Source organism: Pteropus vampyrus, unplaced genomic scaffold, assembly GCF_000151845.1.
Source record: "Pteropus vampyrus isolate Shadow unplaced genomic scaffold, Pvam_2.0 Scaffold349, whole genome shotgun sequence".
Taxonomy (NCBI): Eukaryota; Metazoa; Chordata; class Mammalia; order Chiroptera; family Pteropodidae; genus Pteropus; species Pteropus vampyrus.
In genome coordinates, this window is record NW_011889130.1 from 2,459,902 (window position 1) to 2,481,319 (window position 21,418).

The following is a 21,418-nucleotide window of genomic DNA, read 5'->3' on the forward strand; positions in this document are numbered from 1 at the left end:
AAACCATCCCTGTGCCATTGGGATGAAGCCCACTTGATGAGAGTGTATAATCTTTTTCATGTGTTGTATTCGCTTTGTTCATATTTTGTTTAGGATTTTTGCATCTGTATTCATGAGATATTGGTCGTGTGTGTGTGTGTGTGTGTTATCTCTACCAGGTTTTGGTATCAGGGTAAAGTTGGCCTCATAAAATGAGTTAGAAGTATTGCCTTTTTGATTTTTTAAAAAAGTTTGAGGACAGGTATTACATCTTCTTTGAATGTTTGTTAGAATTCACTTGTGAAACCATGTGGTCCTGGACGTTTGCTTTTTGGTAGGTTTTGATGATTGTTTCAATTTCTATAATGTTGATTAGCTATTTAGATTTTTTTCAGTTCTTCATGATTGTCTAGGAAGGTTGTAGATTTCTAAGAACTTGTCCATTTCTTCTAGGTTATTGAATTTGGTGGCATATTATCTTTCATGGTATTCTTGTATGATCCTTTGTATTTCAGTGGTATCTGTCATAACTTCTCTTTCATTTCTGATTTTGTTTATGTCTTTTCTCTTTTTTCTTTATGAGTCTAGCCAGGGGGTTGTCAATTATCTTTTCAAAGACTCAGTTCTTAGTTGCATTTTTTCCTATTTCTTTTTGTTCTTAGTTTCATTTAATTCTGCTCTAATATTTATTATTTCCTTCTTTCTGCTGACTTTGGGCTTCATTTATTTTTTCTAGATGTAATGTTAGGTTGTTTATTTGAGATCTTAAATAAGTACATTTAAAAAGAAGAGTGTTTTGAGATAGAATTTAAATACCATACAATTCACCCATTATTAGTGTACAAATCACTCTGTAAATATAAGTGTATTTACAGAGTTGGACAATTATCACCACAATCAATTTTAGAAAATCTCATCACTCCTCAAAGAAACATGATACCCCATTGGGACTCCCATTCTCCTAGCCTACCCCTCTGCCCAGCCAGTAATCTGCTTCCTGTCTTTATGGATTTGTTTATTCTGAGCATTTCATATATATGGTCCTGACATCTTTCACTTAGCATTTTTTCAAAGTCTGCCCATATTAGAGAATGTTATCAGTGCTTCATTGCTTTTAATTGTCAAATAATACCATTCCATTGTATGGATATACAATGTTTTTGATCCATTTCATCAATGGATAGACATTTGGGTTATTTCTACTTTTTGGTTGTTATGAATATTAATAATTTGTGTAAAAGTTTCTGTGTAGACAGGTTTTTTCATTTCTCTTGGCTATATACTTAAGAATAGATTTGCTGGGAATCCTATGTTGAACACTTTGGGGAACGACCAGACTCTTTTCCACAGTGGCTACACCATTTTATAATCCCAGCATTGTGACAGTTCCCATTGCTCCATATCCTTGTCTGTCTTTTTGATTAAAGCCATCTTAGCTTAGCTTAGGTATGAAGTAGAATCTTATTGTTGTTTTAATTTGCATTTCCTTGATGGCTAATGATATTAAGCATTTTTTCATGTGTTTATTAGTTATTTGTATATATTCTTGGAGAAATATCGATAAAAATCCTTTGCCTATGTTTTCAGTTCGGTTATGTGTCTTTTTATTATTGAGTTATAAGAGTTCTATATATATATGGGATACAAGTTTCTTATCATTCATATGCTTTACAAATATCAAATGCAATTTTAACTAAAATATGTTTGTATGTGTGAACTTTAAAACAAGCACAAATATAAAATAACAATGATTCTTATTTGTTATAATTGGGTGGTAGTGGTGACATTAAGCATATGTATAGGAAAAAAAGGTAGAAAAAGAAGTTATTCACAGTTGTATATTATATATGTGATGGGATGAGATATAATTTTTCACTTTCTTCTTTGGGCTTTCCCATTTTCCTAAATTAAATGCATAATTTAATTAAATACACATATAATTTTCTACATTAAACACACTATCTCACCACTATTCTCTCTAAATCTCTAGTATCCACCCACCAAAACTGAGCAAAATAGAAACAGAAGTGCTTGAAAAAAGATTTACTTATATGGCATATAAAATATTAGTGTTATGCTTTCAGGACAACTATAAAAACGGTGAATTTAACAAGTTTCATTAAAAAATATATTCAAAAATACAGAAATTTATCATAGGAGGAGGCCTGTTTTGTGTTTTGTCAAAGTGGAGTGAACCATTAGGAGGACTTTCAGTGAAATTGGTAGACGACCAAGGCAGGGTTACAATAGAAGGCAACTCAGTTCTCAGCAATCCCACTCGCTGGAAAAAGAAGCTTAAAAAAAAAAAAAAAAAAGGCTTAAGTCAATTGCCTTTTGGGGGAACAAAGTAAAGTGCAAATTTTTAAAGAAAAAAATTCACAGGGGAGAAAAGATTATTTTGATTATGCTTGCGAGCCGCCTTGGAGTCCACAGCAACACTGAGCGATGCCCTACTGAAGACAGCTCAACAAACTGGCTGTGATCAGGCCCAGGTCAGGGGATTTCTGAAGTAAAAGTTCCCTTTCTGAAATTTAATGGATATTGTTAAAGATTTAAAACATTATGATAAATTTTTTCTGCAATTTTCTTTCTGTATAATTCTCAAAGAAGTTTTTTACACAGTAAATATTCTTCTATATTTTCAAACATCATTTAATCAGATTTCCTGATTACTAATTATATCTCAGCACCTACATTTATAACTTGAAGCAAGTTCGTACATTGATTGTCCTCATGTTCAAAAGCTATTAGGCACCCACTACCCACCTGCCTGAGATAGAGAAAAAAACTTGAATACTGTCCAGCTTCAGGAAGGTAAGAAAGAAACACGGTGATGCAGATTAGTAAGACAGTAGAATCTTTTCCAACTTTCTTCAGTGACTATGAAAAAGCAGAAAGAGAAACACATATAATGCAAATAGACACTATTGTCATGGATATTTTGAGATACTGACTTCTTTTGTCTTGAACTATTAAGGTGGATAACAAAAGCTGAATTCATTATAAAAAGAAGTGAACCTTAACATTAAATCTGTTACCAGCTCTTTGGAAGTTACAAGTTATACTTTCTGAGGTGTGTGTTTAAAATATGACAACTTAAAACACTCTCTCTCACATCCTGAAACAGACCCTGAACATCCTATGGACAGACTCTAAAAACATATTGCTCCACAATCTTTTAAGAAAATATCATCTTTTTCATTCATAATATGGCTTCTTTAAAGCCATAAACAATACAGGGTTTTCATTACACATAAATTCACTCTATTCTTTGAAATGTTAATATTCAATTTGCCTGTAAACTGGTTGACAAATTAAGTATGTTCCAGCCATTGGGTCAGTGACAAGGAGATTCTCTGACCAGCAAACAACTTTTTGAATGTTATAATCTTGTCTAAAAATCCTTCTTACTTTCCTTTCTACACAGGATTGTTGAGCAGACCAACAGGTGCACTGCTTTCTAAGAAATGAAGAGTGCTGCAGTACATTCTAGATCATCATAACCTTTATACAATGGCAAAACCAGCTAATGACTATTGAAAACTTACTACACACCAGACATTAGACTAGTAAATATACATACATTCACTGTAATCCTCACAACAGCCCTGAAAGGTAAGCCATAATAGTTCCAGTTCAAAGAGGAGTTTCCATGTGTAACTTGATCACTATATGACGAGAAGATGGGAAGCCCAACTAGTTCCCATGTGTACACCTGGTTTCCTTTCTTCTAGATGTGGCACAAACAGAATGGGTAGGGTCCCCAGGTCATGTCCTGAGGGGGCTTTTTAAAAAACAATTTCTGATGAGTTAACTTTCTTACTATATGTATTTCTTCTAAAAGGTAAACTTGGGGGATAAAAAGCAAAAATCAAATCTTTGGTTAATTTTTTTCTGCATATATTTTCTTCAAGAACAATTTCAGGTAAGGTGGGAGAAGGGGAGAGATAAGACTCTCTTCTAAGTACTTTTTCTAGTTGTTAATGGGACTACCCCCATGCCCCAAACCAAAAAGAGTATAGAAAACAAAGAATCCATTCAATCTGCAAAAGTTCAAAGCCTCTGGTCCAAGAGGATGTATAGTAACAATTTAGATAACAACTACTTTAGTCAGACCAATGCTTTTATCCTTTTTGAATTTAAGTGAATGAAAACCACCACTTCAAACAGCCGCCTTCATTAATTTTGTTAAAAAAGGATGAAAACCACCATGTGAAAAAAAATTCCTTCCCTCATCAGTGATTAATATTCAATTTGCCTCGACATTTTCTCTCTCTTCCCTTATGACAACCACATGCTTGATTTAAGAAATGTCAATTCTATATATTCCTTGGTGCACAGTCTACATCAGTCTATTACTTGCAATTGCATTTTTTTCTACTTTCCTGGATAAAGAAATGAATCGACATTCATTTCTTTCTCCAGGAAATGGGATGCTTGAGGTTGCACAAATGTTCTTTTATTTCCATGGCTTAGAAAAATAAATAGGAAAGTAAATGTTTTTATATTTTAATTTACCGCAAAAGGGTCTGCTTGTTTCCAAGAAATCTGAACTCCCCAGGAGAGTGGTCTCATTTTCTCTGGGAAAGATTCTGGAACAGCCAATAAGATGAAGCAGATGTCCAGAAGAGCCACCACTGTGGCCACCAGCACAACGAGGTTGTCTCCATAATTGGCTGAGAGGTATGCTCCAATGGCTGGGCTGCTGACCAGACTGGCTGCAAAGGTGGCTGAGACCTGTGGAAAAAGCACACTCTGACCCAGGGTTCTATCTGCTGCAGATGCACACCTACATTCCTGTTCTTACCCAGGGTCCCCTAGGTGTATACCTATAGCCATTCTCCCCGGCTTTAAACAAGACAAAAGGAATGTGTTGCACACAAATTTTAAGAAAGAGAATTAAAGTAATTTTGTTTTAAGGATTTGTTCACCAACTATTAACTGGAGATATACTGGAAAGCTACAAGAGTAAAAAATGTTTTACTCTTATTTTACTCTCTAAAAATGTTATTAAAAATAATTGTGAAAAACTTTTTCAGTCTTCTTTAATTGAGTAATAGGGATGTGAAGAGAAAGGCATTTAAAAAATTCCTGCAGGATTTATGATAAAAATCTATGAATTACTCAGGGACTGTGCTCAATTTCATCTCCCCAAAACGTGCACTGTTTGAACTTCCAGTCAAGATGGCAGAGTAGGTAAGTGCTGTGCTCATCTCCTCCCATGACTACATCAAAAGTACAAATAAATTAAAAACAACCATCATTAAAAACCACCTAAAGACTAGATGAACATTAAGTCCTATAACTAAGGACATAAAGAAGCCATGTCAAGACTGGTAGGAAGTGGCAGAGACACGAAACGGGCTGGTCTGACACCCACGTCTGGTGATATCGAGAGGGATATCTCAGCTGCAGAAGTCCTCCCTGAGGACTGAGGGGTCCCAACCGCATACCTAGTTCCCCACTTTACTTTCCAAAGGGCTCCAGTGCCAAAACAGAACCCAAAACTTCTGGCTGTGAAAACGGGGAATTATGGCTGAGTGAGGCAGAGGACTGCTGGAGTTCTCTTAAAGGAGCCATGCACAGACTTAGTGATGGACTCACTCATTCTGAGCTCCAGGGCTGGGGCAATAGCTCAAAAGGTGCCAGGAACATATATGGAGGAACTGTACTGTCTGGCTTCAGTGTGAGGGCTGGAGGCGTAGCTATATCCTGGACAGAAGTGGAAGCAAACTCCACTGTTCCTTTATTGAGGACCCTCCCCGCCCATGCTTATAGGCATAGGTTGGGTGAAGTCTGAGTCTCCATCAACCTGGCTAACACCATTTGCACCACCCTGATGATTCTGATACCACAGCACAAGCAATTTCCAGTGGCTGGCTTTTTTAAACAAACAGCCTGTACAAGCTCCTGCTATGGACTTCCCTAAAATCTCTGAAAGATTCACAAACTCCAAACAAGCAGCGTTTGGCTTTGGCAAGCCTTGTACCTCTGCCTAAGTGGACTCAAGCCTGGCACTAGTGGCAGCTAGCCTTGGTTCACAGTTTTGACTCTCCTGGGTACCTCAAAGCCCAGCCCAAGAAATAACCTTCTGCAGATCACTTTGTAGGCTACTACCAGGTGGCCCTGGGCACTGGCAGCATCTGATCTTGGCATGCACCAGTGCCCCTCCCAAAAGGCCCCAGAACCAACATACCCAGTAATGGCCAAATTCAGACCACGGCAGAACACCATCTAACCACCTCAACAAATGACATACCCAAGAGCTGACCTGGCAGGGATAAGAGCCCCACTAACGTAAATCTCACTTTGTGGAGTCAGCCCATATACAACCACTGCACACAGCCAATCAGCCTGAGGGTCAGTTCCTCCCACTGACATACCAAGAGCAATCAATGCGCAACTACAAAAGGAGGGCACGCCCACATGACACATACAAGGAACACACCTGGAGCACACAGCTCAGTGACCAGGGATACTGCACCACTAGGTCCCATGGGACAACGACTACATAAGGCCACTCCATCCAAACCAGAAGACATAGCAGATATACCTAATATATGGAAAAAAACACAGGGAGTAAGCCAAAATGAGGAGATGAAGAAACATGTCCCAAATAAAAGAACAGGGCAAAACTCCAAAAAAAGAGCTAAACAAAATGGAGGCAAGTAATCTACCAGATGCAGAGTTCAAAACACTGGTTATAAAGATGCTCAATGAACTTTTGGGAAGAATAAATGAATTCAGTGAGAACATTAACAAAGAGCTAGAGCTAGGAAATATAAAAATGGGGGTAAAAAAAACATTAAAAAAAGTCAGAAATGAAAAATACATTAGAGGGAATCAGTAGTAGATTAGATGAAGCAGATGATCAAATCAGCAATTTGGAAAACAAGATAGCAGAAAACCAATCAGAATAGAAAAGAAAAAAGAATTTAAAAAATGACTATAGTTTAAGGGACCTCTGGGACAACATTGAGCATACCAACATCTGTATTATAGGAATACCAGAAGGAGAAGACAGAGAGCAAGAGATTGCAAACCTATTTGATGAAGTAATGACTGAAAACTTCCCTAACTTGATGAAAGAAACAGACAGGAAGCACAGAGCTCCAAACAAGATGAACCCAAAGAGGCCCACACCAAGACATAGCATCATTAAAATGCCAAAGGTTAAAGACAAAGAGAGAATTTAAAAGCAGCAAGAAAAAGTAGTTTGTTATCTACAAGGAAGCTCCCATAAGACTGTCAGCTGATTTCTCAAGCGTAACTGCAGACCAGAAGGGACTGGCACAAAATATTCAAAGTGATGAAAAGCAAGGACCTACAACCAAGATTACTCTACCCAGAAAAGCTATCATTCAGAATCAAAGGACAGATAAAGAACTTTCCAGACAAGAAAAAGCTAACGGAGTTCATCACCACAAGCCAGTATTACAAGAAATGTTAAAGGGACTTCTTTAAGAGGAAAAACATAAATACAAATAATAAAACAGCAATATCTACATACCTATCAGTAATCACTTTGAATATAATGGGATTACATGCTCCAAACAAAATATAGGGTGGCTGAATGGATAAGAAAATAAGACCCATATATATATGCTGTCTACAAGAACTGACTTCAGATCAAAAGACACACACAGACTGAAAGTAAAGGGATGGAAAAAGATATTTCATGCAATGTAAACAAACATACAAAAAGCTATGATAGCAGTACTTGTATCAGACAAAAAAGAGTTTAAAACAAAGGTTATAACAGGAGACAAAGAGGAATACTTCTTAATGATAAAGGGATTAATCTGAAAAGATAATATAACCCTTGTGAACATTTATGCACTCAGTGTAGGAGCATTCAAATATATAAAGCAAATAGAGATAAAAGGAGAGATCAACAGTAATACAGTAATTGTAGGGGATTTTAACATCTCACTGACATCAATGGATAGAGCATCGAGAGAGAAAATCAACAAGGACACAGTAGCCTTAAATGACACATTAGATCAGATGGATATAATAGATAATTTTAGAGCATTTCACCTCCAAGCAGCAGAATCTTTACAAGGGCAAGAGAGATACTTTGCAGGATAGACCACATGTTAGGCTACAAAGCAAATATCAACAAATTTAAGATTGAAATTGTATCAAGCATCTTTTCTGACCACAATGGTATGAAAGCAGGAATCAATTACAAAAAGAAAACTGAAAAGCAGATAAACACAATGCAGGTCAAATAACATGCTACTAAACAATGAATTGGTTAACAATGAGATCAAGAAAGTAATCAAAAGATACCTTGAGACAAATGACAATAAAAACACAATAACCCACAATCTACTGGACATGACCAAAGCAGTTCTAAGAGAGAAAAAGAGTGTAAAATAAAGGTTATAACAAAAGACAGAGGAATACTTCTTAATGATAACAGCAATACATGCAAGAAGCGAGAAAATTCTCAAATAAACAATCTATCCTTAACACTTAAAAGAAGTAGGAAACAATCTATCCTTAACACTTAAAAGAAGTAGAAAAACAAACAAAGCCCTATGCGAGTAGAAAAATATCAGAGTGGAAATAAATGAAATAGTCTAAAAAAAAAAAAAATCCAAAGATCAATGAAACCAAGAGCTGGTTCTTTGAAAAGATGAACAAAATTGATAAACCTTTAGTCAGATTCATCAAGAAGAGAGAGGACCCAAATAAATAAAATCAGAAAAAGGAGAAGTGACAACTGAGACTACAAAAATACCAAGGATTGTAAGAAAATACTATGAACAATTGTATGCCAACAACTTGGACAATATGGAAGAAATGGATATATTACTAGAAACAATGATCAAAAAAAAGTCTTCTATAACTTTGTAATGCATTCAACAATTATTCGCTAAATGAATGAGTGTAGTCCCTTTTCTGTAACACCATGTCCCAAATAAGTGACTGAAACATACAACCAGCAGTATAATACCAATGGATTAACATGGCTGAAATTCTAACACCTCTGCCATTTGAATTAGGTACACAGAAAATTCTGTTTACTGTTTAGGGTTTGTCAAGAGATCAGCTAACAAGAAACAAATCAAATCAACTTAAAAAACTTTGTAACTGACAACTCAGGCATTCCTGCTAATATGCCAACCCTAATAAATTATGAGCCATTTCTACCTTGCTATTTTTAACTTTTTTATTTCAATTGCTTCATATTTTCTTTTGTATAAGCCAATATTTGCCACTTACTTTAAATCTCACTTTTCACTGAATTTTTAATAGAACATTAATTACTTTTTTGGTTAAAAAACAAAATTTATTATCTTACCCATCCATAAGCAGTACTTCGCTCGTGCTCCTGAGTGACATCAGCTACATAGGCAAATATCACAGAGAATGTGACTGAGAAGACTCCAGACACGGAAATCATTGCGAAATACCACCTATAAAAGATATTTTAATTACCCAGGAAGCTGTGTATATAGTTTTAGAACCAGATCAAAGATTATAAAACAAGAAATAAATTTAAAAATATGCATGTATAAGTACATTTAAGGGTGTAAAGGACAACTAATAAAATTATAAACAAGGTGAAGAGGAAGAAGTAGAAACATACTAATTTTGTCACTGCTTAAAGCGCGTCAGTAGATACAATTTAAAAAAATGAGAGCAAGGGGATTAAGTAAAGTTAGTTTTAAAGTAAGCCAAAACAAATAAAATAAAAATTTTCTGTATTTCGTAGCTTTAGTTAAGAAAAAGACATATACAGCAAATGACTTTACAAAAGCTACAAAAAAGCAGAAAGTGTAACAAAAAACATTAATGTAATTAAGACTAAAAACTCCTATCTTGTGCATAGATGCTTTAAAAATCTATAGTTAAAATACTAGCAAACAGAACGTCACAGAACAAAAAGGAGTTTATCTCAGGATATAATGATGTTTCAATATTAGAAAGTCTATTACTATAATTTATTATAGTAATAGATCTAAGGAGAACAATCAAATTATCTCCACTGATGCAAAAAGGCATCTGATAAAATTTGACATTGTCTCTAACCACTATGCAATACATCTGAAATTAATATAATATTGTCAACTGTATTTGAAAAAAATTAAAATTAAAATAAAAGAGAATTTGACATCCCATCTTGATTTTAAAAAAATCTCTAGATAAAATAGGAATGAGTATTTTTTTAATATAAAAACTAGCTTAACTACTTAATAATAAAACATTACAACATTTCTTTTATAAATAAAGTAAGTCCACAACCATCACTTTTATTTAACATTACTCATTAGCCAACAAGTAGGAAAAGCAGCAGCGTAAAAACTGGAAGAAGTAAAATCATTTAATGATCTAAAAAAATTTTTAAGGTATTTGGAGGACATGAAAAAAAGCCTCAATTCAATGGAAAAGCATGACTTGTTCTTGGACAGAAAGACTCAATACTAAAAAGTATTTTATAAAAATTCATCATCCGGTAGAAAATAAAATGATCCATTGTGGGTCATTCTAAGCTCTGTGCCTATAGTCAAATAGATACCCAACAAATTCAGAATATGACAAATGACATAAAATTCTTATTAGGTAATCAAATGAGGATATTTTCACATGAGCCAAAAAAGAAAATCTATTAATCACACTGAAAACAAAAAACAAAAATCCTTCCATTCTAAGGTGTGTTCTTCACATTGCTGAGATCAATAACAGGAATTCTGGTCAAAACAGCAAAACAACAAAGTTACATGCTAAATATTCTCTTACCTATATAAAAAAAATGAGATCATATTAAAATTCATATCATGATTTGTAAGAGAATATGGGTATACTACATAGCCTATTCTTATACCACAGTATACTTACAATGTAGTATACATAAAAGTGACTGCTGCCTATCGATGTAAACTATGTGCCTATCAGTGCCCTCAACCAATGAGCTGACCAAAGCAATACATCTGTAGTCAACTGAGCCACAGCAGTGAGTACAGGTATCATCGGTCCCCTCTCAAGACCCAATCCTGTAACAAACTCATGGCAACACCTTTTATTTCTTTTTTTTTACCTCAATAACTTATCTTAGGCTTAATTCTATAATCTCATTTCCTCATTTATAAAACGGGCATGATGGCAACTTCCCAAACTGGCTTTCAGTATTATCAAAGAGATCAAAATGAAAACACAGATACAACTGCTTTGAAATGGTTAAGTGATCTGTAGGTGTGTTACTTGTAACTGACCCAAAATAGATAGTAATGATAATGGGGCTGAGCCACTTACCATGGGCTGATCCTCATCAGTGGAATTGGGAAGCAGGTAAAAAAGACAGTGCAGAGGAGAAATGGCTTCCTCCCCCACACATCAGACAGAGCACCTATGAGCGGGGCACTCAGGAAAGAGAGCAGGCCCTGGAGAAGAAAAGAGAAGCAAAGGTCAAATTTATAATATGATTCACCAATTACTTGAAATTCTTATTTTCTAAATGAATTTCTAAATGCTCCAGTTCATTTTATTGGCCCCCAAACAGAATAATTTGAGACATTAAATAAAAAGCGTCATTTAAAAAATTCTAACAGAATTTCTAAACATGCTTTTAGAAAGGGAAGAAAGGGGTAGAAGCTTGTTTTCTGGGAGAAACTGCAATAGAGGTGATATGAAATATACACACCCACAGTTGGCCCTTAAGATGAACATACACCAAGTATATGGGAAGAAGCCAGAAATTTAATTCATTTTAATAAATATGTACAGCATATCTATTATGTGCAAAGCTCTGAATTAACTGGTGCAATGAAGACACACAAATACATACCATCTACTCTCAAAGCGCCTGTAAGCTAATAGGGATAAACAATGAAACTGGGTGATGAGTACATGGGCATTCATCATATTATCCTCTACTTCTGTGTATCTGAATTTTCATAATATGTTTTAAAAATTCCTTAGCATAGCATATAAAAACAGGATCTTCCAAAATTTGGCCCTAACACACACCCTATGCTTTGCTATATGCAATACTTCTTAGGTTTTTCAATAAACCATGTTCCTTTGTGCCAATGGGTCTTTGCACAGGCCCTTGCTGTGCCTGCATGCACTTCCTACACCTGGACCTGGTAAACTACTGGTCATTCTTCATAACTCATACCATTTAGGAGGGGCACATAAGACAAACTCCCTCCATCTGGTACATTATCTCTTTTATCGTAATTGTAACACTGTATGACAATTACTTATTTATCTATTTTCTCTATTGGATTAGAAACAGATTAAGGTCAGAAGAATGGTTTCTTTTCATTTCTGTACCCTTGGGACCTATCACAGGGCCTGGTGAATAAGGGTTTTCAAAGAGGTTTGGTGAAATGAATAGAACTTTTAAGAGAAAATCAACTCATAGCAGTTTCCAAGATCACATAGCTGGGAAGAAAGGGAATAAAATTCCAATCCTTACTAGCCACCAGTAAACCCAGAGCCTGTGGCCAGGAGACAAGTAAACTGAAGTAAGGGGAGGTGAGAGAAAGACTTTGTGGAGAGCAGGAAAGCTGAAAGGCTTTTTGACCCCTCTCAAATAAAATATTAATTCTTGTAATATCTAAGCCAGAGTGGATTTCTAGGGCATTTGGTATATTCTTGTGTCAAGAGAGTAACAAATCAAGGATTAAATGATTTCCTTCAACAAAAAGAAGCAGGGATCAAATTCAGGAACTGTGACTATCAGCTTCATAAAATTTAGAAAAGAAAATCTTATGTTGCTTCAAAATTCTCTAAAAATATCAAATATCTGATTACTTGGGTAGTATACAACTGGTAAAAAAAAAATTCAAAGAAATTTAGGAGGAAAAGGATGTAGAAACCACCACCGCCACAAAAACAAAACAAAAATTCTTTAAACACAAAGAACCCTGGAAAAGGTTTGGGCAGTTCTGATTTCAGATTTTATACAATGCTTTAAAATATGGAATGTATGCTATTTTTAAACTATGAGAAGGCCAAGCATTAAAGTTATATCTAAAATAATGCAGTTTTAACAGAAAAAAAAGATATCGTCTTCTAGATTAGGAATTTAAATTGTAATTTAATCCATTCATTAAATAAAATTGTTTAAATAAAATTCTCAGTAACAATAACAGATATTGAAAATATCCTCTGTGAGAACCTAATTTTTATATTAAGATGCTAAAATACAATCTAATAAAATGCTTGCCTCTATGGAAAACTTGTATTTCCTAAAAATCAAAGATTTTCTTCTGTCCCAGAGTTATTTCTTCACTACTCAGTCTGGCCCTAGATTCTATCCAGGGCACATTATTAGAGAAGTAGATTAAGAAGGACATTTGTGCCTTGAATGACTGGGCAAGTACTTCATCAGTACTAAAGATGCAGCAGAGCACAATTTGCAAATGAAAACAAAATGTTTAAAAAATCAAAACCAGACTGACATCAAAGTCCTGGACTTTATCAGAAATACAGTTGATTCTCATTATTTACAGTAATTATGCTCTACAAGATTGCCACAAATACTGAATTAGCAAATAAACACTGCACCTGGAGAAACACAAGGTTAGATTCCTGCAAAACTCTGGTCACATATTTTCATCGACTGATCAATACGTAACCCTGGTTTATGTGTTTCTGTGTTGAAAGGTACCTCACTTAATATGTTACTGATTTATTAACATTCAACTATCAGCCAACAGTACTATGACTCATACCTGAATGAAGCTTATCTAACACAATATTTTCTCCATAAGGCACACCACGGCCCTCTTGCACTTAGAAATATTAGACAGTACTTCACCACTACACTTGTCCCACAATAAACAGCAAATTCAGCAGCAACAGAAGGCACAAAAATGCAAAAAAAAAAAAAAAAAAAGCAAAAAAAAAAAGGCACTAAATAGACTAGAAAAAGAATACATATTTATAGTATGAAACCTGAAATAGGAAGACAGAAGGTTGCCTTCAACTTCAGCTAGGAATGTGAGGTTGGGCAACTCAAATTCTCCCCATATCCTATGCATGAATAATCACAAAAGCATTATGTTGATTTTGTTACATCTTATGACAAAATTCTCAGTATTCCTTAATAAGTAACAAGGAACTTGCAACATGTATCCATGGGTTATCCCCAAATTAGATGGAGTCATTTTGATTTTTCATATAGTATTTTATTAATGACTTTTATATCTTTCATTTCTTAAAAGTAGATCAAAGAGAAAACTCTCATAATTGTAGTTTTTATTTATATAACTGACAAATCTTTTCACATAAAAATAAAATTAAAACGGGGGCCACCTTTCTGACCTAGAACCCACTGAGACCCTGCACAGTATAGAACTTCCCTTTCTAGAGTGCATATCAATCAGTTTAACAAGGCAAATGAGAAACATGACAAAGTGACTTAACTAAAGTCCAGAAAAGGGGATTTATGAAGCAAGAGGAAGGTCAAAGAACAGAGACTTCAAGGGAAGAACAATATGGGCAAGAAGGGTGGAAGTGTTTTTATTTTTGTGGTGGGAAGAGAAGTGGGAAAAATTCTCTGAAAGAAAGCAGAAAAAAAGAGCAATTCAATTTACTTAATTAAAATATAAACAGGCTTTTTCCTTATTCTTAGAAGGAGTAGGGCCATTACTTCAAATTGATTCCAAGATAGTAATAATCATAATAACGGCTAGCAATCATATATGCCAATTGTTCTATGCTTTCATGAATGTCTTACCCTTAGAAATAGGTAATTATTAGGATAAATAACTACCCTAAGGCCCAGGGCTCATAAGCAGTAGTGGCAGGATTTAGCTCAGGTGTGAGGTAGCTCCAAAACCTGAACCCTAATCTCTAAGCTCACAATTCAAAACGGCTATTAAGCTAACTTGTTGACATTTCAGTGTCTCTAACCTAAAGCACATAAAGCACTACACTTACCTACTTAAGTTTTCTTAAACATGTTTTAATAAATGGATAAATTAGCAGTCTGTTATAAACACCTGTACTTAAAACATAAAATCATCTCTCAAGAAGATTTTTAAACAATTTTATTTACGGATAATAAAAACGTCTTTTTTTTTCTTTTAAAGAGATTTTATTTTCTGTCAACCTTATTTCCATTTTGTTTAAGAATCTGAAGACTACTCAGTGGTTGTTCCTACTCATTCAGTGACCTGAGCAGTGGAGGCTGCAGACCAGTCTTCAGCGGCAGGCTGAGCACTCCAGTCTTCAGTAGGAAACTGCTGAATAGGCACAGAGGGCACCTGCATGTTTTCAGACCAGTCTGTTACTTCAGGTTGAGCAGCAGTGAACTCAGGAACTGGAGCAGTCCATTCACCCTGAAATTCCTCCTTGGTCACAGCCTTTTCAGCAGCAGCCTGCTCTTTCTTTTCAATCTCTTCAGGATCTCTGCAGAAGTAGAGAATAGGCATGACATTCCACGGGTGTTCACAAGAGATGGTGCCATGCATGCGCAGGACTTCCCAGGCTAGTATCCACATGAGATCCACTGAGTGAGCTCCTTTGTTGTTGCAAGGAATGGCAATGTCCACATGGCACATAAGAGTCTGTCTTACACAGGGTGGTGGTAGGAAGGTTAACATAACATACCTCTGGGAGAAGCTAGTGGTCAGCCCTGGGATCGGTAACCACCAAAAGTCTCGGTTCCCAGAAGGTTGCCTGGATCTGGTTAGTAAAGGTCCCAGGAGTGAAGTGACCAGCAACAGGAATGGCTTCAGTGGCAGTAGCAAACTTCAGCACAGCTCACTGGCCAGTATTCCTAGATGACACTGACATCAGCTGGATTTTCAATGGCAACAATGACACGAACTGCCAGCAGAAGCTTCTCTTCAAATTTATGATGTAGATGCCGTCACTCTTCCTTTTGTAGATGTACTGGTTCCATCTGGAAGTCAAGGTTGGTGCTACTTAAGTGGGTTCCTGCTGCAAGGAATTTGAGGACATCCTCCTCCTTCATTTGCAGGACATCAAGGGCTCCAGATATTGTGATGGTTTCCCTTTAAGTTACGTGAGAACCAAGAACAACGCCGTATGGACCCTTCTTTGGGTAGCACAGAAAAATCAAAAAGGATAGTCTTTATTCAAGTTTCTGTCCAAATTAAGAAAGCAAGAATTATTCTCCCTCCCTCCATGTGTGTATGTATGAAAAACATTTTTGTACTTATTAATCCAAAGAGTATCTTTGAGAGGACTTTACAGGTATCTTTTTTTTTTTTTTTATTCTTAAAAGCATCAACTAACAATTTCTGTGTGTGTCTATGCTAAGCTACTATGCTAAATACTGCTGATAATTTAATTCATTTAAGTAGCAGGATGGGCAGTTTAGCAGCAACTCCTAGGACTACAGAAACTCTTAACATATTAAAAATGGCACAATTGCTTTAGGAGATAATATGATCTTTAAATGTCCCTGGACGAGGGTTTTGGCAGAAGATCTATGTGGCCATCTTCTTGGTCAGACTTGATGGTCAAATCTAGACTAAGAAGAAGCACATCTGCATGTGAACCCAAGCCCTGAGCTGGCTCACTAGGTCTATTTTCTCCCTTTTCCCAAGCCCTTGCTGTGATGTCAAAGCTAGACCAGATTAAGATTGTATACTTTAGAGCTCCCTCTTCATACTTATTACTCTAATTGTAAATCAACCCTGGACAGCCAGCATACTTAGTTTAGTTTGGGACACTGATGAAGCTATCTAATTTTGTAATAAATATAAAACACACTAAAGAAAGAAGCTTCAAGAAGTTGCAAGGCAATCAGACCAGCTGGTCTTAATGAAGAAAATGATTACAATCACTCCATCTGCTCGTGTTAACCAGTGGTCAAACTATAGCATCTCAGTATGGTGTTACACTTCGAAGTGTAGCCAAAACTTCTGTGGTTAGCTTTATGCGTCAGCTTGGTTAGACTACAGTACATAGTTTTTTATTCAAACTCTAGTGTAGGTGTTGCTGTGAAGGTGTTCTGTGGATGTGGTTAACATCTGCAACAATTAGCTTTAAAGGGTATTACCTTCAATAGCATAAGGAGCTTTATCCAATCAGCCTTAAGAGGAAAAGTTTCAGATTTCTATGCTGGGAAAGAATTCTTCCTCATGACTGTAGCACAACTCCTGCCTGAGTTTCCAGCCAATCTACAGGCCTGCCCTACATATCTCAGACTTGCCAGCCCCATGATCATGCGGGCCAATTCCTTAAAATAAATCTTTACATATATATTTATTCTATCAATTTTGTTTCTCTGGAGAACCCTGACTGACATGATTTCTTATTGTTATTCATACAACAATGTCTACCACGTTTCAATTTCATAAAAACAAAAACTGCAGTAGAAAAGCGGTAGAAAGGTAAGACTTTGGGAATCTGAGAAGTGAGTTTTCTTTCTTTTATAATTAAGATGGACAAATACTAAATTAATCAGCATAAAATATGAGGGGATTATCATAAAGTACATTGTTTAGAAATAAAGAAACAAACAATCCTCATTAGAAAAATAAAAAACTGGAAGGTACATCATAAAAGTAGCCAGCAAATATATGTAAAAGTATTCAACCTTAATTTTATTAGTATTTACAGAAAGACATCATTTTCAAGCTACCAGACTGGTGAAAATTTAAAAAGTCATACTTGTGTGAGAACATGGTGAGACAGACACACACACACTGCTGGTGGGAGTGTGAAATAGCACAATTGCTTTAGGAGAAAATGTGGTACTATATATGTAAGACCTTTAAAAATGCCTAAACGTTTTTATTTACTAGCTATACCTTTACAACTCCATTTTTAGAAAACAATAAAGAATACAAAGATTTATTTTTAAAAAAATTATTACATAATTATCTTCAATAATTTAAAATTAGAAACAATTTATATAGGTAATGGATAAATAAATTATGACACATTCATACAATGGAATAGTATATAACCATTTCAAAAAATACAATCAGTTCTTGCCTTGCATGATAGTATAGGACTATAAAAATAACTGTAGAAGCTGAAATCTTGTAATTTTAACCAATGAGAAAAACTGTAATTCGTTCTATGATCTTTAGAATTTTTTTGTCAGAACACTGAAAACTCTGTCAGTTATAAATGTTTAGTGAAATGAAAAAAAATTTATTTTTTTCATTTATTTTTTTGTTTAAATTACAGTGAAAAATTTATTTTCACTGTAATTTAAACATTAAGAATTAAATTTAAAAATGTATTTCTTTGTAAAAACTTATCAAGAGTCATCTGAGCAGTGTATACCATCTTCATAAGTCAAATAATGTATGATGCACAGTGAGTATCTTCCATGCATTGGCAAATTTTGCCTTGCTAAATTTGGATCAGCTTTTAACACTTTGTCCTTTATGCTTACAATGTCATGAAATATTCTCTCTCAGAGTTCCTGTAATGTGAAGCTTTTTGCTGGCATGACTTCCTCTGGGACATCTTTATCCTTTTCTTCACAATCATTTTACTCATTTATGCTGATAAGTTTATCTTCACTAAGGTCCTTGGGCCGCACATCTAAAGTTCCTCCAACATGTTCCAGTCAGCTGTTTCTTCCATAATTCCACTGAGGTTCTATGGGGGTCTCACTTCCAGCTTTATTACTATTTCTATTTTATATCTTTTTTTTAAAATTATTTTTTATTATGGTGACATTGGTTAACAAATCCAGTAAGTTTCAAGTGTACACTATTTGTTTCTTATTGCACTTTCATCTTTGTTGGCAGATTCCCTCTTTTGATGATCCATTTTTGTAAACTGTCATGTAGTTTATCACTGAACACCAGTAGGCAACACAACTACTACATGCTTTGCTGTCTGTGCCTGAACTAAGACATGCACAGTGACCAGATACTGACACTTTGAAATTCTGTGACTCGTTACTAATAATAATGTGCATCTATTATTTATTTAGTGTTTTGTAGACTGAGGAGCTAGTCGCATTTTGTACTTTATGTAGTTATGCACAGCTGACATAACATGGTAATGAAAATTCACTGTGGTATTGGGGAAACTGGTGTTATTTAACTGGACTGTGGTAAATAAAACGTGTGCGTAGTAGAATGTACAAAGAGAGGGCTGCCTGTATTTCATAGAATTTTTAATGTCATGGGGAGATTGTTATGATACAATTAGTGACTGCTGACATAAGGAAAAAAGTACACCTCTCCCAGGTGATTCCCTGAGATGCCACCTTTCTCAGCATGCTGGTGCACCCAAGCTGCCTCTAGTGTTTCTTTTCATACAAATGGCCTGTCTTGGTTTATGCTGGAGACTTTCCTAAAATCTCTCAAAGGCTCACAAATCTCAAAGAAAGAGCATCTGGCCTTGGCATGCCGAGGTGGCATCTCAGGGAATCACCTGGAAGAGGTATATTTTTTCTTATGTCAGCAGTCACTAATTATACCATAAAAATCTCCCCATGACATGCCTTGTATCTCTTGCTGAGCAGCCCCAAGCTCAGTACTAGCAGAAGCTGGCCTCTCAAGGCACCTCTAAGCCCAGTATGGGTAGTAGCCATCTGTGAATTGCTTGGTGACTCTGAGCAGGCCATGGAAGTGTACAGGCTACAGCTGAACTTGGCCTGTAGCTGGGCCCCTTCCAAAAGGCCATTGGGCTGGCACATCCAGTGGCCTGCTTCCACCAGAGCCCAGCTAAAGTGAATCTTGCTCTGACGGGTTGGCCCCTCCCCAGCCAGTTCTCACAACCAATCAGCCTGAAGGTCAATCGCTATCATCAAAGCGCAAACAGCAACCAAAGGGCACCTACATCGGGAGGGCACACACAGCCCATACGAGGGACACACCTTGAGCACCTCACTCAGGTGACCAGGGAAGATTGTGCCACTGGGCCCCACAGGACACCTAGTACATAAAGCCACTTTACTAAGACCAGGAGACTTTGAAACCCTACACAATATGGAGAAACAAACACAGGGAGGCAGTCCGAATGAGGAGACAAAGAAACATGTCCCACGTGAAAGAACAGAACAGAGCTCCAGAAAAAGAACTAAACAAAATGGAGACAAGCAGTCTACCAGATGCAGAGTGCAAAACTTTGGTTATAAGGTTACTAAATGAACTTAGGGGAAGAGTTGATGAACTGAGGGGGAACTTTAAAAAAGAGATAGAAAACATAAAAATGGAGATGGAAAACATAAAAGGGAACCAGTCAGAAATGAAGAATACAATAACTAAAATGAAGAATACCTTAGGGGGAATCAACAGATTGTATGAAGTGAAAGATGAAATAGGTGATTTAGAGGATGGGATGGTGGAAGACACCCAATCAGAACAGCAACAAGCAAAAATAATCCAAAAAAATGAGGACAGTTTAAGGGGCCTCTGGGACAACATCAAGCATAATAACATTTGCATCATAGCGGTACCAGAAGGAGAAAAGAGAAAGAAATTGAAAACCCATTTGAAGATTTATAATGATGGAAAACTTCCCTAACCTGATGAAGGAAACAGACATACAAGCCCACAAATCCAGAAGAGTTCCAAACAAGATGAACTCAAAGAGGCCCATATCAAGGCACATCATTAAAATGCCAAAGGTTAAAGACAAAGAGAGAATCTTAAAAGCAGTAAAAGAAAAACAGTTACCCACAAGGGAACTCCCATAAGACTATCAGCTGATTGCTCAACAGAAATTCTGCAGGCCAGAAGGGCTTAGCACAAAATATTCAAAGTGATGAAAAGCAAGAACCTACAACCAAGCAAAGCTATCATTTAGAATTTAAGGACAGATAAAGAGCTTTCCAGACAGAAAAAGCTAAAGGAGTTCATCATCACTAAACCAGTATTACAAAAAATGTTGGAGGGATTTCTTTAAGAAGGAAACAATATGTACCAAAAATATAAATAAAGAATGGCAATAACTACAGATCTATCAACAAGTACTTCAAATGAAAAAGAATTAAATGCTCTAATCAAAAGATAGGGTGGCTGAATAGATAAGAAAGGAAAACCTGTACATACGCAGCCTACAAGAGACTCAGTTCATATCAAAAGACACCAGACCGAAACTAAAGGGATGGAAAAAGATATTTCATGAAAATGGAAATGAAAAAAAATCTGGGGTTGCAATACTTATAGTAGACATAAATGACTTTAAAACAAAGGTTATAACAAGGGACAAAGAAGGACCCAGTACTCCCACTTCTTACTATTTATCTGAAGAAACTCAAAATACTACTTTGAAGGGACGTGTGCATCCATATGTTCATTGCAGCATTACTTATAATTGCCAAGATATACAATGGAATATTACTCAGCCATAAAAATAAATAATAAATAAAAGAATGAAATCTTGCCATCTTCAACAAAACGGAGGGTACGGTGCTGAGTGATGTAAATCAGACAAAGACAAATGCCATATGATTTCGCTTACATGTGGAATCTAAGAAATAAAATAAATAAAACAGAAACAAACTCATACAGAGACAATTTTAAGG

The 21,418-nt window shown here is 35.8% G+C and overlaps 1 protein-coding gene and 1 pseudogene across 4 annotated transcripts in view; both read right to left on the reverse strand.

The window, feature by feature from the left end:
* MFSD14B (major facilitator superfamily domain containing 14B) overlaps positions 1-21,418 on the reverse strand; it is a 91,184-nt gene that overhangs the window by 13,869 nt on the left and 55,897 nt on the right. For 2 of the 4 annotated variants that reach the window (XM_011378970.2, XM_023522568.1), the window contains exons 4-7: positions 11,245-11,372; positions 9,293-9,407; positions 4,498-4,716; positions 2,746-2,859 (exon numbers count right to left, since the gene is read on the reverse strand). In XM_011378970.2, coding sequence (XP_011377272.1) covers positions 2,746-2,859; positions 4,498-4,716; positions 9,293-9,407; positions 11,245-11,372 — 576 coding nt within the window. Of the gene's footprint in view, positions 1-2,745; positions 2,860-4,497; positions 4,717-6,367; positions 6,533-9,292; positions 9,408-11,244; positions 11,373-21,418 lie in introns of those variants that run through there. The other 2 variants (XM_023522570.1, XM_023522569.1) reach the window with 2 other exon arrangements.
* Positions 15,087-19,696, reverse strand: LOC111731108 (annotated as a pseudogene).